Below are 18,817 nucleotides of genomic sequence, written 5' to 3' on the forward strand. Positions count from 1 at the left end.
AATTGAACTGGACTGTGTTAACAGCATGAACAGATGTGCTTGTTTTGAGATCAAAGGAAGAACTACATGTAGCGAGTGCGCACATTGAATAATTTTACTCTTATATTCGCCAAAATACTTATTTTCCACCATAATTTGCAAATAAATTCATTAAAAATTATAATGTGATTTTCTGGAGAAAAAAAATCTCATTTTGTCTGTCATAGTTGAAGTGTACCTATGATGACAATTACAGGCCTCTCATCTTTTTAAGTGGGAGAACTTGCACAATTGGTGGCTGACTAAATACTTTTTTGCCCAACTGTATGCGCGCACACACTGATGCGTTTGCATACATGCATGTGCATCCCGCTTGCACACACTAACACAATCCCTCATATCCTCCTCTTACACACACACACACACACACACACACACACACACACACACACACACACACACACACACACACACACACACACACACACACACCAAAAAGGCATTGGAGAAGGGTGATGGGGTGGCTACAGGGAGAGGAGAGGAGGAGAAAGGGGGAAATCACAACAAATCCACGCCGCAATTCATCTGGGTGCCAAGCGGGTTAGGAACAGGGTCCATTTTCATTAGGCACGGTAATAACGCCTTCGAGGGAAATCAGATTGGCTTTTAGCTGGTGGGGCCAGCCCATGATAGGTCACCAGCTGGTTCTGTGAATACAGGAAGCCAGTAATTGATGCATTTCTCTCCCACCACTCGCTGCCTGGCTCAGAGAGATGGAGTGGATGGAAGGGATTCAGACAATGCTGTGTGGACCATCCGTTTGAGTATCGGCAGAATTTAACTGCATCCTCCAAAAACACTTCACAAAACCCCAAACCCAATTAGTTATTGTCCAGAAAATGTGATCAGGCCAGTTTGTTTGAGCCAAATCGTCAACAAGACTACAGCACTATTCCACATAGTCAGGTAGACAATGACCCTGTTACACAGTCAACATTACTACAGCACATAGTCAACAGTCAAAAAGACCACAACTATTTTCCAGTCAACAAGAACACAACTAAGTCAAAGACTACAGCACTGTAGGATGTCTTCCTTAATTGACCCACCATAAACGTAACGGACATATACCAGGAGCTGTGCCAGGCCCCCCACGTCTGTTGACTCATCCAGCTGTAACGCATAGAATTCAGGGGCTTTTATGCAAAGCAGCAATTGTTTCAAACCATCTCCTGCCATGTCACTGATGCGTCGTGAAACAGTGTTGTTTGATGAAGTCATTGTCTGTATAGTTTTTTGGGCCTTTTCCCCGAGCGTCGTCCCAGCCATATCCGCGGCAGCAGGAATAATTAAGTCCTCCACAATAGAATGTGGCTTGCATGTCCTAGCCACTCAGTAGCTCACCATATAAGACGCTTCTAGCCCCTTCTTATTAATGGTATCTGTTGCTTTTATATAGTCTTACAACTTGAAAGTCATCTTTTTTCTCGCTCAAAAAACTCCTGTGGCTTATTTTTAAAATGGTCATGTTTCAGTTCTAAATGTCCGCGCAAGAGTGAAGGTTTCCCGCGACAGAGTAACGGTTAATGTGATTGGTTGTTAATTATTTGACTAGGCTTTGACTAGGCTACCTGTATTAAACATTGTGTTATTTTGAAGAACACTAGATGGCTTAATTTCATTTTTGGCAGTGAAACAAGGCTACTCAGGCGAGAGAGAAAAAAACTCACCCAAATGTATAGCCCCGTCGGAAAATATAATTGCACTGTTTGAAAATGTGCAGATTATTATTTTTAATAAAATTGTTATTTGTTAAAATGTGAATCACATTTTTATTTGGCGTCATCAACTAGACTACAGCACTAGTCCATAGTCGTCAACTAGACTACAACACCTTTCCGCATAATCAACAAGACAATAACCCTATTACAGTCAACAGTACTACAACACTACTCCATAGCCAACAAGACTACAACACTATCCCACAGTCAACTAGACAATAACACTATTCCACAGTCAACAGTACTACAACACTAATCAGTCAGACTACAGAACTATTCCAGAGTCAACAAGACTACAACAATATTCCAGATAATCAACAACAAGACTACAGCCCTATTCCAGAGTGAACAACATTACAATACCATTCCACATAGTCGACAACAAGACTACATACATCCATATTCCATATTCAATAAGACTATAGCCCTATTCCACATAGTCAACAACAAGACTATACGACTATTCCACAGTCTTCTGACTACAGGACTATTCCATATACTCAACTAGACTAGGGATGGGCATAAATAATAGAGTACTGGAACGGATGTCAAAGCCCTCATCTTTAACTAGAGATGGAAATGTTGTCTTGAAAACAACATTAATTTGCTTTGACTTCAGTGTTCCATTTGTACATGTGCATATGCAGGGCGACAAATAAACCAAGACAAGCGTCACACAGTTCTACCTAAATCCCCTCAGTGTTTCACTCACTTGTGTTCCGACCGCTCCCTCTACACAAGCTGAAGCTGTGCTGAGTGCGCTCACAAACTCCTGTTAGACCTACAGAAATAAATGGCTATCTGATGGGATACACAAACCAAATTCCTTGCCAAATGATCACAGTTTTATCAGAAATTCTAAATGGACTGGTTGACTAAAGGGAATTGCGTTCCAAGCCCTGCCGTTTTGGAATAACTGTGTCCCGTCTATTTTTCGCTTAGGCTAATTTGCGAACTGCTAGTGCCATTTAGTCTATAACCACCCTAAACATAGACAGTGAAAATGTGTAAAAATACAGTTGAAGTCGGAAGATCACATACACCTTAGCCAACTACATTTAAACTCAGTTTTTCCACAATTCCTGACATTTAAACAGAGTAAAAATCCCCCCTCTTAGGTCAGTTAAGATGACCACTTTTTTTAAAGTGTGAAATGTCAGAATAATAGTAGAGATAATTATTTATCTCAGCTTTTATTTCTTTCATCACATTCCCAGTGGGTCAGAAGTTTACATACACTCAATTTGTATTTGGTAGCATTGCCTTCAAATGGCTTAACTTGGGTTCATGTTTCGGGTAGCCTTCCACAAGCTTCCCACAAGAAGTGGGGTGAATTTTGTCCCATTCCTCCTGACAAAGCTGGTGTAACCGAGTCAGGTTTTCTAGGCCTCCTTGCTCCCACACACTTTTCAGTTCTGCCCACAAATGCTCTATAGGATTGAGGTCAGGACTTTGTGATGGCCACTCCAATACCTTGACTTTGATGTCCTGAAACCAGTTTGCCACAACTTTGGAAGTATGCTTGGGGTAATTGTCCATTTGGAAGACCATTTGCGACCAAGCTTTAACGTCTCTAGGATAGGGGGCAGCATTTGGAATTTTGGATGAAAAGCATGCCCAAATTCAACTGTCTGCTACTCATCCCCAGAAGATAAGATATGCATATTAGATTTGGATAGAAAACACTCTGAAGTTTCTAAAACTGTTTGAATCATGTCTGTGAGTATAACAGAACTTATGTAGCAGGCGAAACCCAGAGGACAAACTATTTTTTATTTGAGGTCATTCTTTTCAATGGTTTATCATTGGGAATCCAGATTTCTAAGGGACTTGCTTGCAGTTCCTACTGCTTCCATTCACCAGTCTCTGGAAATTGCTTGAGGTTTTTCCTTTGTGTAATGAAGAAGTAGCCCTGTTCAAAACGAGGGTCACTTAATGTGTACTCGTTGATAGAGGCGCATGACCAGAAACATAGCGTCAGTTTATTTTCTTCCTGTATTGAACACAGATCATCCCGTCTTCAATTTTATCGATTATTTACTTTAAAAAATACCTAAAGATTTATTACAAAAGTAGTTTGAAATGTTTTGGCAAAGTTTACAGGTAACTTTTGAGATATTTTCTAGTCACGTTGCGCAAGTTGGAACCAATGTTTTTCTGGATAAAACGTGCAAAATAAATGGACATTTTGGATAAATATGGATGGAATTAATCGAGCAAAAGGACCATTTGTGATGCTTATGGGACATATTGGAGTGCCAACAGAAGAAGTTCGTCAAAAGGTAAGGCATGATTTATATTTAATTTGGTATCTTACATCTGTGATTTCATGAAAGTTAGATTTTTATAGGAATTTATTTGAATTTGGCGCTCTGCATTTTCTCTGGCTTTTGGCCAAGTGGGACGCTACCATCCCACATATCCCAGAGAGGTTAACTTCCTGACTGATGTCTTGAGATGTTGCTTCAATATATCCACATAATTTTTCTGCCTCATGATGGCATCTATTTTGTGAAGTGCACCAGTCCCTCCTGCAGCAAAGCACCCCCACAACATGATGCTGCCACCCCCGTGCTTCACGGTTGGGATGGTGTTCTTCGGCTTGCGAGCTTCCCCCTTTTTTCCTCCAAACATAACGATGGTCATTATGGCCAAACAGTTATATTTTTGTTTCATCAGACAAGAGGACATTTCTCCAAAAAGTACAATCTTTGTCCCCATGTGCAGTTGCAAACTGTAGTCTGGCTTTTTTATGGCGGTTTTGGAGCAGCGGCTTCTTCCTTGCTGAGCGGCCTTTCAGAATATGTCGATATAGGACTCGTTTTACTGTGGATATAGATACTTTTGTACCCGTTTCCTCCAGCATCTTCATAAGGTCCTTTGCTGTGGTTCTGGAATTGATTTGCACCGTTCACACAAAAGTACGTTCATCTCTAGGAGACAGAACGCGGCACCTTCCTGAGTGGTTTGAAGGCTGAGTCACATGGTGTTGCATACTATTGTATGTACAGATGAACATGGTAACTTCAGGTGTTTGGAAATTGCTCCCAAGGATGAACCAGACTTGTTCATATTTTTTCTGAGGTCTTGGCTGATTTCTTTTGATTTTCTCATGATGTCAAGCAAATAGGCACAGAGTTTGAAGGTAGACCTTGAAATACATCCACAGGTGCACCTCCAATTGACTCAAATGCTGTCAATTAGCCCATCAAAAGCTTCTAAAGCCATGACATAATTTTCTGGAATTTTCCAAGCTGTTTAAACGCACAGTCAACTTAGTGTATTTAAACTTCTGACCCACTGGAATTGTGATACAGTGAATTATAAGTCAAATAATCTGTCTGTAAACAATTGTTGGAAAAATTACTTGTGTCATGCACAAAGTAGACGTCCTAACCAACTTGCCAAGACTATAGTTTGTTAACAAGACATTTTTGGAGTGGTTGAAAAACTAGTTTTAATGACTCCAACCTAAGTGTATGTAAACTACCGACTTCAACTGTAGGTAAATGACAGCTGTACAGAGCTGTGTGTTTCTTACCCATAGTGGGTTCTGGTTCTGGTTCTGTGGATTCCTGGATGGGGCTGGCCGGGGTTTCCACCATGTCGCTCTCCACCTGCTTACAGACGGTGCAGATGTAGTCGGCCTGTGGGTGGAGGTCCAAGTTGCCCCCTGCCTGCATCTCACACTCACCATGAAGCCACCTGAGAGAGAACCACCAAAAACAATTAAATAAACAAACAGCTTTACTTTACTGCCACCTGACGTGACTAAGATGACGCAAGAAATACTTATGACTGGAACGTACCACAATCACATGCTTCATCATAACAGTGAAGATTTAATTTTCATACATGTGAAGCTGGTTTTCAACTCAGTAAGTCATTCCTTACACCAGGAATAGTTATTTGACATCCACCCCAAAGCATTAAGCATGAAACAACATTCTAGCCGGGAAGGTTAGGCTCATCATCAGTCAGTAAGCCTTCATGGCAGGGACTCTAAGCCTGTGGTTTGTGGGTTTGCTCTCCCAGCTGCGTTTCCCAGTCGCTCACTCTCCTCCACTCTTCCTGCCTTTATTGCCCCCCACCCACCCCCTGCTTACTCTGCCTTGCTCCCCCTCGCTTCCTCTGCAATGCTCTCTCCGCCAGTCCCCCCTCTACCCCCACCCTACTCTTCCCTGTCACCCTGATGCAGGTGTGTTCCAGTGGGGTGCCTGCAGCCTGACTTGTCTCCTGTTCAATTTTCTCTCTGGCTCTCCCTGTCTGCAGTAATTACATTTCTGCGCAGGCACCTTGGCCTGGCAGCCGGCTGTGTCGAGAGGGCCCCCCACGTGAGTGTCCGCAGTCGGCAGAGGGTCATTATGGGGAATTGTGCTTCTCCAGCGACCACTGGCGGACTTACTATTAGGCAGAAGAGGCAATTGCTGAAGGCCTCACATCAAGGGGCCTCATGAGCTGGGCATAAACAAAAATGTTCTCAGCTTGGCTCATTCCAGGGTTTTTCTTTATATTTTCTACATTGTAGAATAATAGTGAAGACATACCTATTAAATAACACATATGGAATCATGTAGTAACAAAAAAGTGTTAAATAAAAACATATTTTTTGAGATTCTTCAATGTTGCCACCCTTTGCCTTGATGACAGATTTTCATTCTCTCAACCAGCTTTATGAGGTTGTGCTGTGAAAAGGTAGGGGTGGTATACAGAAGATAGCCCTATTTGGTAAAAGATCAAGTCCATATTATGTTAAGAACAGCTCAAATAAGCAAAGAGAAAAGACAGTCTATCATTATTTTAAAACATGAAGTTCAGTCAATACGGATCATTTCAAGAACATTGAAAGTTTCTTAAAGTGCAGTCTCTAAAACCATCAAGCGCTATGACGAAACTGGCTCTCATGACGAGCGCCACAGGAAAGGAAGACCGCCACAGGAAAGAAAGACCGCCACAGGAAAGGAAGACCTCTGCCGCAGAGAATAAGTTCATTAGAGTTAACTGCACATCAGATTGCAGCCCAAATAAAAGCGTCACGGAGTTCAAGTAACAGACACATCTCAACACCAACTGTTCAGACGCTGCGTGAATCAGGCCTTCTTGGTTGAATTGCTGCAAAGAAACCACTACTAAAGGATACCAATAAGACTTGCTTGGGCCAAGAAACATGAGCAATGGACATAAGACAAGTGGAAATCTGTCCAAATGAGATTTCTGGTTCCAACCGCTGTGTCTTTGTGAGACACAGAGTACGTGAACAGAGGAACTCCGCATGTGTGGTTCCCACCGTGAAGCATGGAGGTGGTGGTGTGATTGTGTGGGGGTGCTCTGCTGGTGACACGGTCAGTGACTTATTTAGAATTCAAGGCACAATTAACCAGCATGGCTACCACAGCATTCTGCAGCGACACGCCAACCCCTCTGGATTGCTCTTAGTGGGACTATCATTTGTTTTTCAACAGGACAATGACCCAAAACAAACCTCCAGGCTGTGTAAGAGCTATTTGACCAAGGAGAGTGATAGAGTGCTGCATCAGATGACCTCGCCTCTACAATCACCCAACCTCAACCCAATTGAGATGGTTTGGGATGAGTTGCAAAGCTGTCATCAAGGCAAAGGGTGGCTAATTTGAAGCATCTCAAATATATGTTGGCAGCAGTGAACTGAAACCAAAGGAGTATGACCCTCCAGCATGACAATGTCACCAGCCATACTGCTCGTTCTGTGCATGATTTCCAGCAAGACAGGAATGTCAGTGTTCTGCCATGGCCAGCGAAGAGCCCGGATCTCAATCCCATTGAGCATGTCTGGGACCTGTTGGATCGGAGGGTGAGGGCCAGGGCCATTCCCCCCAGAAATGTCTGGGAACTTGCAGATGCCTTGGTGGAAGAGTGGGGTAACATCTCACAGCAAGAACTGGCAAATCTAGTGCAGTCCATGAGGAGGAGATGCCACACCAGATACGGACTGTGTTACTTTTGATTTTGACTCCCCCTTTGTTCAAGGAAACATTATTCCATTTCTGTAAGTCACATGTCTGTGGAACTTGTTCAGTTTATGTCTGTTGTTGAATCTTATGTTCATACAAATGTTAAGTTTGCTGAAAATAAACGCAGTTGACATTGAGGACGTTTCTTTTTTTGCTGAGTTTTAAAATATATATATATATATAAAATAGTACCAGTCAAAGGTTTGGACACACTGTGAGCCCCACTCAGAAATGTGAGTATGCTTAGAAGTACATATGAGGGGCCTCAGAGGATGGCCATTACAGCCCTCCTCGGGAGCGGAGTTGTGTTCAAATACTCATACTAACCACACTAATCAGTCTATTTGTGATGTAAATTGAGTAGTAGGATTTTTGGTCATAGTATGGATATAGTTAGTATGCCAAAAGTTCCCGGATGTCAAACTAAATTTGCTAAAATATGAAGTATAGACGTAGAGGACACTATTTACGTAATTTAGGGCCCATAATGCAATTCAGGAAATGGGTATAGCTTCACATCGTTTCCAGATTTTTAAAAATATTCCAGAAATATGCAGTCGAAGTACCACGAGAGCAGATATAATTAGTTAAAGCAATGAATTTGTGACAAATGTTAAGAAAATGTTGAGCAATGAAATAAATTACTTAAAATAAGTTACCCAACACGTCCTCTTGGCTGACAATTTGTTAGCCATGCTGTCCTTACAAACTACATAGCGTATCATTACAGCAGTATGTACCGATATGTTGTTAAGTAAATGTGACGTTAGTTGGCTACTTACATCAAACTTGCCCGTATATTAACTATAGGCTAACTAACTAACTACCCAACGTTTATTGACTTGATTATTCCTGTCATTCTTATCTGGTATAGTCGTTGTGTGTTCTCAACGGACATTCGGGTGCTTTCGTAAATTCTCTCTGGCTATCTACTACGATTTCAGAGGACTCTCCTCTGAGTGTACCAGAGCGCAGAATAATGAATTTCCGAGCATTCAACACCCGTTGAATATAGCCGGTGTCTTATAACACTTAGAATGTACGAACGGACAATCTGACAATGCTCTGAATTTACGATGGCACTCCAGATTGAATTTAAGAACACAACCAAAGTCGTAAAATGTCTAACTAGAAATTTGTTATGCTAAATATCTAACAAGAGGTTGCATAGCAAAAGCATCAACTTCCAGTAGACACACGAAGAGCTAGTACGCTCAACTGAAAGCATACATACCTGTTGTCCCAGGTCTAAATCAGTTCCTGATTAGAGGATAATAATTCAAAAATAAAGTGGAACTGGCTTCGAGGTCCAGACTTGAGTTTGAAGGGGCTAGGGGTTGATTTGGGTTTGCAGCGGCTATCTACTTCCCTGGATGCCAGGAAGTGTCCTCTACGGTGAACAATATGCCTGACCCTCAAGCAACTTGCTGGACCTTGGATAAACCAATCCAGTCGCCATGGTGGTCTTTACTTTCCCGACCCCTCATCACAAAGCCATCACTATGCCGCCAACTGCATGAGCTCTGGATTGCCGTAATGACCTTCTAGTGGTCACCGGGGGCAACAATCGCTCTGTTGTGAAAAAACCTTAGCTCTCGGCAGAGCTGCCAGATCCAGCTCAGTGATTGGTTAATAATAGTAGTTGGTATAGAGGCTCACGTAGCCAGTAAACTAACGATGAATTGTTTTAAGTGACCGAGATTGGCTGGAGCGCTGGGCCAGTTGGTGAACTGGAGATGACCTTTGGTATTGACCATTTGTAAGCTGTGAAACAAAGTTTTCCGATCTGTAAAGCTTGTAAACCAATTCAGTTATAATCCATCTGAGATATTAACTCTTTGGCGGTGTGACAGTCTCCAGCTGTAAACCACATTATAATCCAATTCATTATATGACGCCGACAGCGGCGTGTCAATCCACATCGTTAGTCAATAAATAGCTCAATCACACGTAACGAGACCCCATGTGGCAGATACAGTACACACCACTGACTAGGGATGGGTATTTCAAATCATTTCACTATTCAAATAATATATCATGACATGTATATAAAAACTTAGGCTTAAACTTGGGAACTGGCATGCTCCCCAGCATGCACGACTTGGGTGGGGCTTGCTTGCAACTCAATGGCTAACAATAACAACAAACATGAGAAACCCGTGTAGACTATGATATGTCTTTTTATGGGGGCGCACGTCATAATTACAGTTTAATTGAATTAAGAATTCCAGATGTCATGGTAGATCCTTGTGTGTAGCAATGTCAAAGATAATTCCATTTAGACAAAGCCTTTTCATTGTTAATATAGGCCTATGATTTATTTTCTTTGAAAATGAATACTCTTGCAAATATTTCAATATTAACATGTGTTCCAGATATTCAAATAACCGTGCCCATCCCTACCACAGACTGATACATATAAGCCTGGTCCCAGATTTGTGCTGTAGGACCCCTCATGTCATAACATGACAATGACCACAGCTTCTTACAGATTTGGGAACAGGCTAGTCACATACTAAATAAATATTGTAGCTCTACTGTGTATCAGCTCATTGTCTTGCACGGCATCCATCAGCAGTGTGGGGGACCATAACATAATCAACATTATAAACTGGGTGGTTCAAGCCCTGAATGCTGATTGGTTGACAGCCGTGGTAAATCAGACCGTATACCACAGGTATTACAAAGCATTTATTGTTATTGCTCTAATTACGTTAACCAGTTTATAATAGCAATAAGGTACCTTGGGGGTTTGTGATATACGGCCAATATACCACTGTGAAGGACTGTATCCAGCCACTCTGCGTTGCGTTGCAAGTAAGAACAGCCCTTCGCAGTAGTGTATTGGCCATATACCACACCCCCTCGTGCCTTATTGCTTAAGTAACTACGGCTACAGAATGAGGCACGGCATCCATCAGCAGTGCGGGGGACCATAACATGCAGTGCATTCAGGAAGTATTCAGACACCCGACTTTTTGAAAATTGGAATAACGCTGTAACCTAACAAAATGTGGACGTCAAGGGGTCTGAATTACTTTCCAAATTTACTGTAAATCGACAGTAACCACGGTGACAGAATGAGGCATACCTCTTGCACGTGTGGCAGGTGAGGAGGTGGTCCTTAGGGGCGTCCCTGCTGCCCTGGTCCCTCACACACAGTGTGCATGGCAGGGCGGGGGCGGGCTCCTCTGGTTGCCCGTGGCAACCCTCGCACAGTGTGATATTGTGGGCCCACTGGCCCGTCTGCCTGACCCCACACAAAGAACACACCCGACAGTTCTGGAGAGAGAGGGTAGGACAGAGACATGGCACGTTAGTTACACTCTACATACGGATTCATTGTATTACAGAACAATTCAATATTTAGATTTCCATGGTCAACAACCAAAAGTTTAGAGTGACAAAACTACAACATGTGAAAATACATTTGAAAATAACATTTCAACAACACCCAGAGGCTACAGAATGCTTAGCTACATGGCAGCAGATTGACCACACATACCATAGAAAGTAGTGTGTTTATTTCTGCCAACCTCCTTCAAACTTTTGCCAACTGACCTCACATTGTTATGATGCATGAAACTGTTCTATTAGAGTGTTGGTTGAAAATGTCCAAACAGAGGATTAAACTGGTTGCCATTTATAATTTGTAATGTCAGTCATTAAAACTGATTTTTAAAAAAAAACATATTTATGACAGCCATTTCAAACACGTGATCACTGTATTGGATTACGCAATGATAATAATGAACATACATTTCCCCAACTTCCTTTGCAATGAGCCTATGGACCAGCCAGTTGGAAATTACATTACACCTTCAAAAGTACCACTTCAGGCTCCTTGATTAGCGTTCGAAAGGATCAGCGGAATTCCGAGATTTCAGGGGTGAGGGAGGAACAAGCTCATTCTAAAGCTTCTCTGCACAACCCCCAAACCTACCACACACACACACCCTTCCCTTCTAAAGTCCAATGGCCTATTAGTGACAAACCACCCCTATGGCTTGGCTCCAGTGGCCAGCTCATGTCCAACAGCGGGGGGGAGAGAATTGGTGAATACTATCGCTGTTGGTCAGGCCCTGCCTGTAGGGCCAGGGGAAGAAAGGAAGGAGGTAGAGAGTCACCCAATGTCTATTTTGGAGTTAGTGCCTGACTGGGATTCTGGAGGAGATGGGGATAAGATGGGGGAGAGGAGTTGTGTGTGTGTGTGTCTGTGTGTGTGTGTTAGCAGGCATCGGATAGCTACATTTGTCTTGGCAGTACAGTGTGCTGTAACCATGAGACAGACAGGGATTAATAACAGACAGAGGCAGAGAAAAAGAGAGAGACTGAGAGACAGAGAGAGAAAGAGGTAGAGCTGATGGCCAGCTGAGGATCAGAGGAATGGGATCAGAGAGGTATCTCTATTAGAGATCGACCGATTAATCGGAATGGCCGATTAATTAGGGCAGATTTCAAGTTCATAGCAATCGGAAATCGGTATTAAAAATAATAATAATCCTTTATTTAACTTGGCAAGTCAGTTAGGAAAACATTCTTATTTTCATGACGTAGGCCGTCATTGACGGTGGCAGAATAACTGGCAGAATAACTGCCTTGTTCAGGGGCAGGACGACAGATTTTCACCCTGTCGGCTCAGGGGATCCAATCTTGCAACCATACAGTTAACTAGTCCAACGCTCTAACCATTGCACTCCACGATCATAATCACTAGTTATAACTACTAATCCAGTTTAACAGGCAATATTAACTAGGTGAAATTGTGTCATTTCAGGGTATATGCAACAGTTTGGGCTAACTGGCGCATCGCCAACTAATTTGCCAACATTTTACGTAATTATGACATAACATTGAAGGTTGTGCAATGTAACAAGAATATTTAGACTTAGGGATGCCACCTGTTAGATAAAATACCCGAACGGTTCCGTATTTCACTGAAATAATAAACATTTTGTTTCTGAAATGATAGTTTCCGGATTCGACCATATTAATGAACAAAGGCTCGTATTTCTGTATATTATTATGTTACAATTAAGTCTGATTTGATAGAGTAGTCTGACTGAGCAGCAGCAGGCCCGTAATCATTCATTCAAACTCCACTTTCGTGCGTTTTGCCAGCAGCTCTTTGCAAGCACAGCGCTGTTTATGACTTCAAGCCTATCAGCTGGTGTAACCAATGTGAAATGGCTAGCTAGTTGGCTGGGTGTGCGCTAATACCTTTTCCAACGTCACGCGCTTTTAGATTTGGAGTAGTTATTCCTCTTGCGCTGCAAGGGCTGCGGCTTTTGTGGAGCGATGGGTAACGCTGCTTCGAGTGTGGCTGTTGTCGGTGTTCCTGGTTCAAGCCCAGGTAGGGGCGAAGAGAGGGACGGAAGCTATACTGTTACACTGGCAATACTATAGTGCCTATAAGAACATCCAATAGTCAAAGGTATATGAAATACAAATGGTATAGAGAGAAATGGTCCTATAAATACTATATTAACTAAAACCTAAAACCTCTTGCCTTGTAATATTGAAGTCTCATGTTAAAAGGAACCACCAACTTTCATATGTTCTAATGTTCTGAGCAAGGAACTTAAACGTTAGCTTTTTATACATGGCACATATTTTACATGGCACACATTTTTACATGGCCCATATTGCATATTGGCACATATTACTTTCTTCTCCAACACCTTGTTTTTGCATTATTTAAACCAAATTGAACATGTTTAATTATTTATTTGAGGCTAAATTGATTTTATTGATGTATTATATTAAGTTAAAATAAGTGTTCATTCGGTATTGTTGTAATTGTCATTATTACAAATAAATAAATAAAAATTGTCTGATTAATCGGTTTCGGCTTTTTTGGTCCTCCAATAATCGGTATCGGTGTTGAAAAATCCTAGTCGACCTCTAATCTCTATCCATCCTCTGCCATTCTCTTCATCCCTCCAATGTTTCACCCTTCCTTTCCACTCGAACCCTCCGTTTTGCAACACTCTTACTCATCCCTCCCTCTGTCCCCCAACCTTCACCCCTCAATTTATCCTCACCTCGTCATGTCACTCCTTCATCCCCTATCACCGTCTCTTCTCACCCCTGTGCGTATGGGTGCTGGCAAGGTGAAGGGGCGGATGTGAAATGGATTAGCTCAGATTACATCTCAATCTCCTGCCTCCACAGACAGTGAGACTTGTAAATTCACCCCAGTGCGGATGTCAATGAGAATGGTGGGTTTCAATTGGCAGTATCTTATAAGGGTCCAAATGACCATGGATGTCTATGGACCTAAGGCAATGCCTTTACAGTGAAATGAGGCAGCATTCTTCCAATCAAATTTTAAAGGGAAAATCCACTCAATCTATATTTTTATATTTTTTCCATTAGCCCACTGCTAATACAGTCGCAAAATGTTTTGCATCATCATGATGTGGCCGGTGATACTTTGCTTCTTGAAAATCCAATAACTTGAAACCGTGATTGCTGACATGCAAAGCATTTTGGGACTGTGTCAACAGTGGACTAATAAAAATATATATAAATGCCAAGAGTGTGCAAAGCTGTCATCAAGGCAAAGGGTGGCTACTTTGAAGAATCTCAAATATATTTTGATTTGTTTAACACGTTATTTCATAGTTGTGATGTCTTCACTATTATTCTACAATGTAGAAAATAGTAAAAATAAAGAAAAACCCTGGAATGAGTAGGTGTGTTCAAACTTTTAACTGGTATTGTATATATTTTTTTGACAATTGTTTATCTTGAATGGAATTTCCCTTTAAAATGGTGCAACATGATGAATCTCTGCTCCAATAAAATGTGGAAAACAGCAGCATTGCGGGTCCTGGGAAGACATTTTGGACTTCTCCCCTTTGTACCACACAGTAACTAAGTAAAATGGGTGAATGAAAAAACAAACATTTTGGTTTGAAAGATAAAAGATTGAAGCAAAGAAATCCTCACAAGTCCCGAGTCTTCCAGAATGCAATAAGAAATACTGTTCCCCTTTACAGTACGGTAAAAAGGTTGGGGGCCATCTCAGCTTATGGCACTCTACTCTTATGTATCTACAGTTTTTTCCTCCCTCCATTTTAGCAACCACACTAAGCCCAGAATCTCCCTTTTATGACTTAATACAGAGCTCAATAGCAGAGATGAAAGCTTGGGTGCTTGCGTGCCCCCACTGCAACCCACAGCAACGCCGGGGGAAACAAACTTTACTGCCCATGTTTGAGGTTTGTATCTCCCCCCACCTCCTGCGGCACAAAAAGCCACTACAAAAAGGCACTAAAAGCCCCGAAAGCTATTTTCAACTGCTGGATAAAAACAGCTGGGAGACTCTTAGGGGACAGTGGAGGGATGGAGAGAGACAGAAAAAGAGAGAGAGAGAGAGGGAGGTGCAAGAATGAGAGGAATGGGGGTACGGTAAAACAGACGGAAGAGTCTAAGGAGGCAATTGAGAGACGGAGAGAGAGGGGGAAAATAACAAGAGTGAGAGACAGAGGGAGGAACAGAAAAGAGAGAGAGGCCGGGGGAAGGGTGAAACGGTGCAGGGAGACTTGCTTCAAAAAAGAAAGGGCTTCACGCACGTTCCTTCAGAGCATTTCCCCCGTGGGGTAAATTGACAGCACTTTATACCTCATGCATACTCTCCTGTCTCGGCCCGACGGTATTCCCTGTGTTGTATAAAGTGTTTGGAGTGTTTCTTACCTTGCACCGCCAGCCGTTGGTGGGGATGGATTTCATGGTAGGCTGGAGACAAAAGGTGTGATAGCCTTTATCGCACATGTCACAGACCAGCATCTTACTGTCCTCCCCCGGGTTCCTGCAACACACACAAGGGAGAAATATTACACACACACAATAATATATGACACACACAAAATTACACACTCAATGTAACACACACATAACCTAGACTAGAGAGAAAAATGGCATGGGAGTACTGTAGTATGGAAAGCACTAGGGTTTATGTTTCCCAACCGCAAAGACAGACACCCTAACCATTTTCAACTGTCACTTTGGTTTTTATCTGTGTGGTTCAGGAGAGGGATCATTGAGTCTGGTCCTCCAGGGTCTCAGTGTCTATAGGTTCTTTATCGCTGACTGATTCAGCGTTTAGGAATAAGACCAACTACATTCATTTATCAATAAAGTACAAGGAATAAAAGAAAGCCAGCCAGACAGTTGAGAACTCAAATTTGGTTTGTCATTGGGGGATAAAAAACCCTCACTGATTATGTTCAATGCAATACATTTTATAACACACAAATGATCTCACACACCATGTTGTGAACATGATGTCTTTTTCCATTACCTGGGACACATAAGTTGTTACAGGAACGAGAAAAGAACACGTTTCCTTCATAGAATCCAATTCCCTGAACGTCAAGATTCTAAATTAGTCGAGCCAATCAAACGCACCATTAAACGGCACCCGCCATCGAGAACCGTTCCTCCGTGGCAGATTTTGGATGCATGAATGTTGTTCAAAGAATAAATCAAGAGACCTAAATGTAAGATTTATGTGGGGTGTGTGTGTGTGTGTGGGGTTATGGTATTAGTGAAGAGGCTAGACCAGAAATCTATCAAATCCCAGTAGCCTGTATTTCAGATGACAAGAATCAAACCTGAATGAGAACGTCATCTGATATTTACAGCTGTGCAGTGGAGTCACGCACACACACACACACACCCCCCTATATCACTCAGTGCTGCTGCTGCCTAACCAACACCCCTGGCCCCCATCCCTCTCCCCCCACCAATTCCCCAGCTCCCCATCTGTTATTAAAACGGCACTATATTTTCACTAAGCTTTTCCAACTCTCTCCCTTGTAAGATTATCTCAGCTCAACACTGTGGTGCAGGCTTTACAGTAGGCGTCTTATCCCTACATACAGGTTTTACAGTAGGCGTCTTATCCCTACATACAGGCTTTACAGTAGGCCTCTTATCCCTACATACAGGCTTTACAGTAGGCCTCTTATCCCTACATACAGGCTTTACAGTAGGCCTCTTATCCCAGTAGTACATATAGGCAGCAGGCATTCAATGCCCACAATCTCAAATGCGATCTCCCTCAAAAATGTTATATTTAAACTTTATTTAACTAGGCAAGTCAGTTAAGAACAAATTCTTATTTACAATGACGGCCTACCCCGGCCAAACCCGGACCAATTGTGCACTGCCCTATGGGACTCCCAATCACAGCCGGTTGTCATGCAGCCTGGAACCGAACCAGGGTCTGTAGTGACGCCTCTAGCACTGAGATGCAGTGCCGTAGACCGCTGCGCCACTCGGGAGCCCAACATAAAGAGCTTCCGTTACATTCTGCCCATGATTGGAGTGCAATCTCTATTGCACACCACACTGCCCTTTCCCACCTGGACAAAAGGAACACCTATGTGAAAATGCTATTCATTGACCTCATCTCAGCGTGCAACAACATAGTGCCCTCAAAGCTCATCAATAAGCTAAGGACCCTGGGACTAAACACCTCCCACCGCAACTGGATCCTGGACTTCCTGACGGGTCGCCCCCCAGGTGGTATGGGTAGGTAACAACACATCCGCCACAATCATCAACACAGGGGGCCCTCAGGGGTGCGTGCTCAGTCCCCTCCTGTACTCCCTGTTCACTCATGACTGCATGGCCAGGCACAACTCCAACACCATCATTAAGTTTGCCAATGAGTGGTAGGTATGATCAACGGCAACAACAAGACAGCCTATAGGGAGGAGGTCAGAGACCTGGCCATGTGGTGCCAGGACAGCAACCTGTCCCTCAACGTGATCAAGACAAAAGGAGATGATTGTGGACAGGAAAAAGAGGACGAAGCACGCCCCCATTCTCATCAACGGGGCTGCAGTGGAGCAGATTGAGAGCGTCAAGTTCCTTGGTATAAGCACACCAAGATAGTCATGAAGAGGGCACGACAAAATCTATTCCCCCTCAGAAAACTGAAAAGATTTGGCATGGGTCCTAAGATCCTCAAAAGGTTCTACAGTTGCACCATCGAGAGCATCACTGCCTGGTATGGCAACTGCTTGGCCTCCGACCGCAAGGCACAACAGAGGGTAGTGCGTACGGCTCAGTACACCACTGGGGCCAAGCTTCCTGCCATCCAGGACCTCTATACCAGGCGGTGTCAGAGGAAGGCCCTAAAATTTGTCAAAGACTCCAGCCACCCTAGTCATAGACTGTCTGTCTGTTACCGCACGGCGAGCGGTACCAGAGCGCCAAGTCTTGGTTCAAGAGCCTTCTAAACAGCTTCTACCCCCAAGCCATAAGACTCCTGAACACCTAATCAAATGGCCACCCATACTATTTGCATCCACCCCTTCCTCTTTAACACCGCTGCTACTCTCTGTTGTTATCATCTATGCATAGTCACTTTAATAACTCTATCTACATGTACATATTACCTCAACTAACCAGTGCCCCTGCACATTGACTGTACCAGTAACCCCCCAGTATCGAGTCTCGCTATTGTTATTTTACTGCTGCTTTTTAATTACTTGTTACATTTATTTCTTATTCATATTTTTTATTTTATTTTACATTGCATTGTTGGTTAGGGGCTCATAATTAAGCATTTCACTGTTGTATTCGGCGCATATGACTACTAAAATCTGATTTGATTGACATCCCACGACAAGCCAATACAACAGAAATAAACATGCATGTCCCTTGCGGGATTCCATCTCAAATCAACAACACTTCACTCCCCAGAGGCTAGCGTGCTAATCATTACGCTACCAAAAACATGGTCTTAGTAGGGGAGCTGACTTCCATGAAATGAACACGTTCAGAGTTAAGCAAACTCTACAAAAATCTTAAAAAGCTGTCCTTAAAAAGAGACACACCAGTAGTTCATGCTCTTTTGGTTTCCAATTACTTCATTTGCTGGCTTCAACTCTCCACTCCTGGAGCACTTTGACTCATCATCTCTCAGATTTAGTCACCCCAGTCTTTCATCTATTCTTTACTATACTCCCCCAAAATGTGACTCCTCACAAGCATATACCACTACACACACAGCCTCCCCAACCACACACACTACAGAGACCACACATG

The 18,817-nt window shown here is 42.8% G+C and overlaps 1 protein-coding gene across 1 annotated transcript in view; it reads right to left on the minus strand.

Moving 5' to 3' along the window:
* LOC112233554 (histone-lysine N-methyltransferase 2C) overlaps positions 1-18,817 on the minus strand; it is a 232,636-nt gene that overhangs the window by 133,942 nt on the left and 79,877 nt on the right. The window contains exons 9-11 of the mRNA XM_042308451.1: positions 15,452-15,566; positions 10,842-11,032; positions 5,302-5,465 (exon numbers count right to left, since the gene is read on the minus strand). Coding sequence (XP_042164385.1) covers positions 5,302-5,465; positions 10,842-11,032; positions 15,452-15,566 — 470 coding nt within the window. The remainder of the gene's footprint in view (positions 1-5,301; positions 5,466-10,841; positions 11,033-15,451; positions 15,567-18,817) is intronic.

This window comes from Oncorhynchus tshawytscha, linkage group LG29, assembly GCF_018296145.1.
Source record: "Oncorhynchus tshawytscha isolate Ot180627B linkage group LG29, Otsh_v2.0, whole genome shotgun sequence".
NCBI classification, from domain to species: domain Eukaryota; kingdom Metazoa; phylum Chordata; class Actinopteri; order Salmoniformes; family Salmonidae; genus Oncorhynchus; species Oncorhynchus tshawytscha.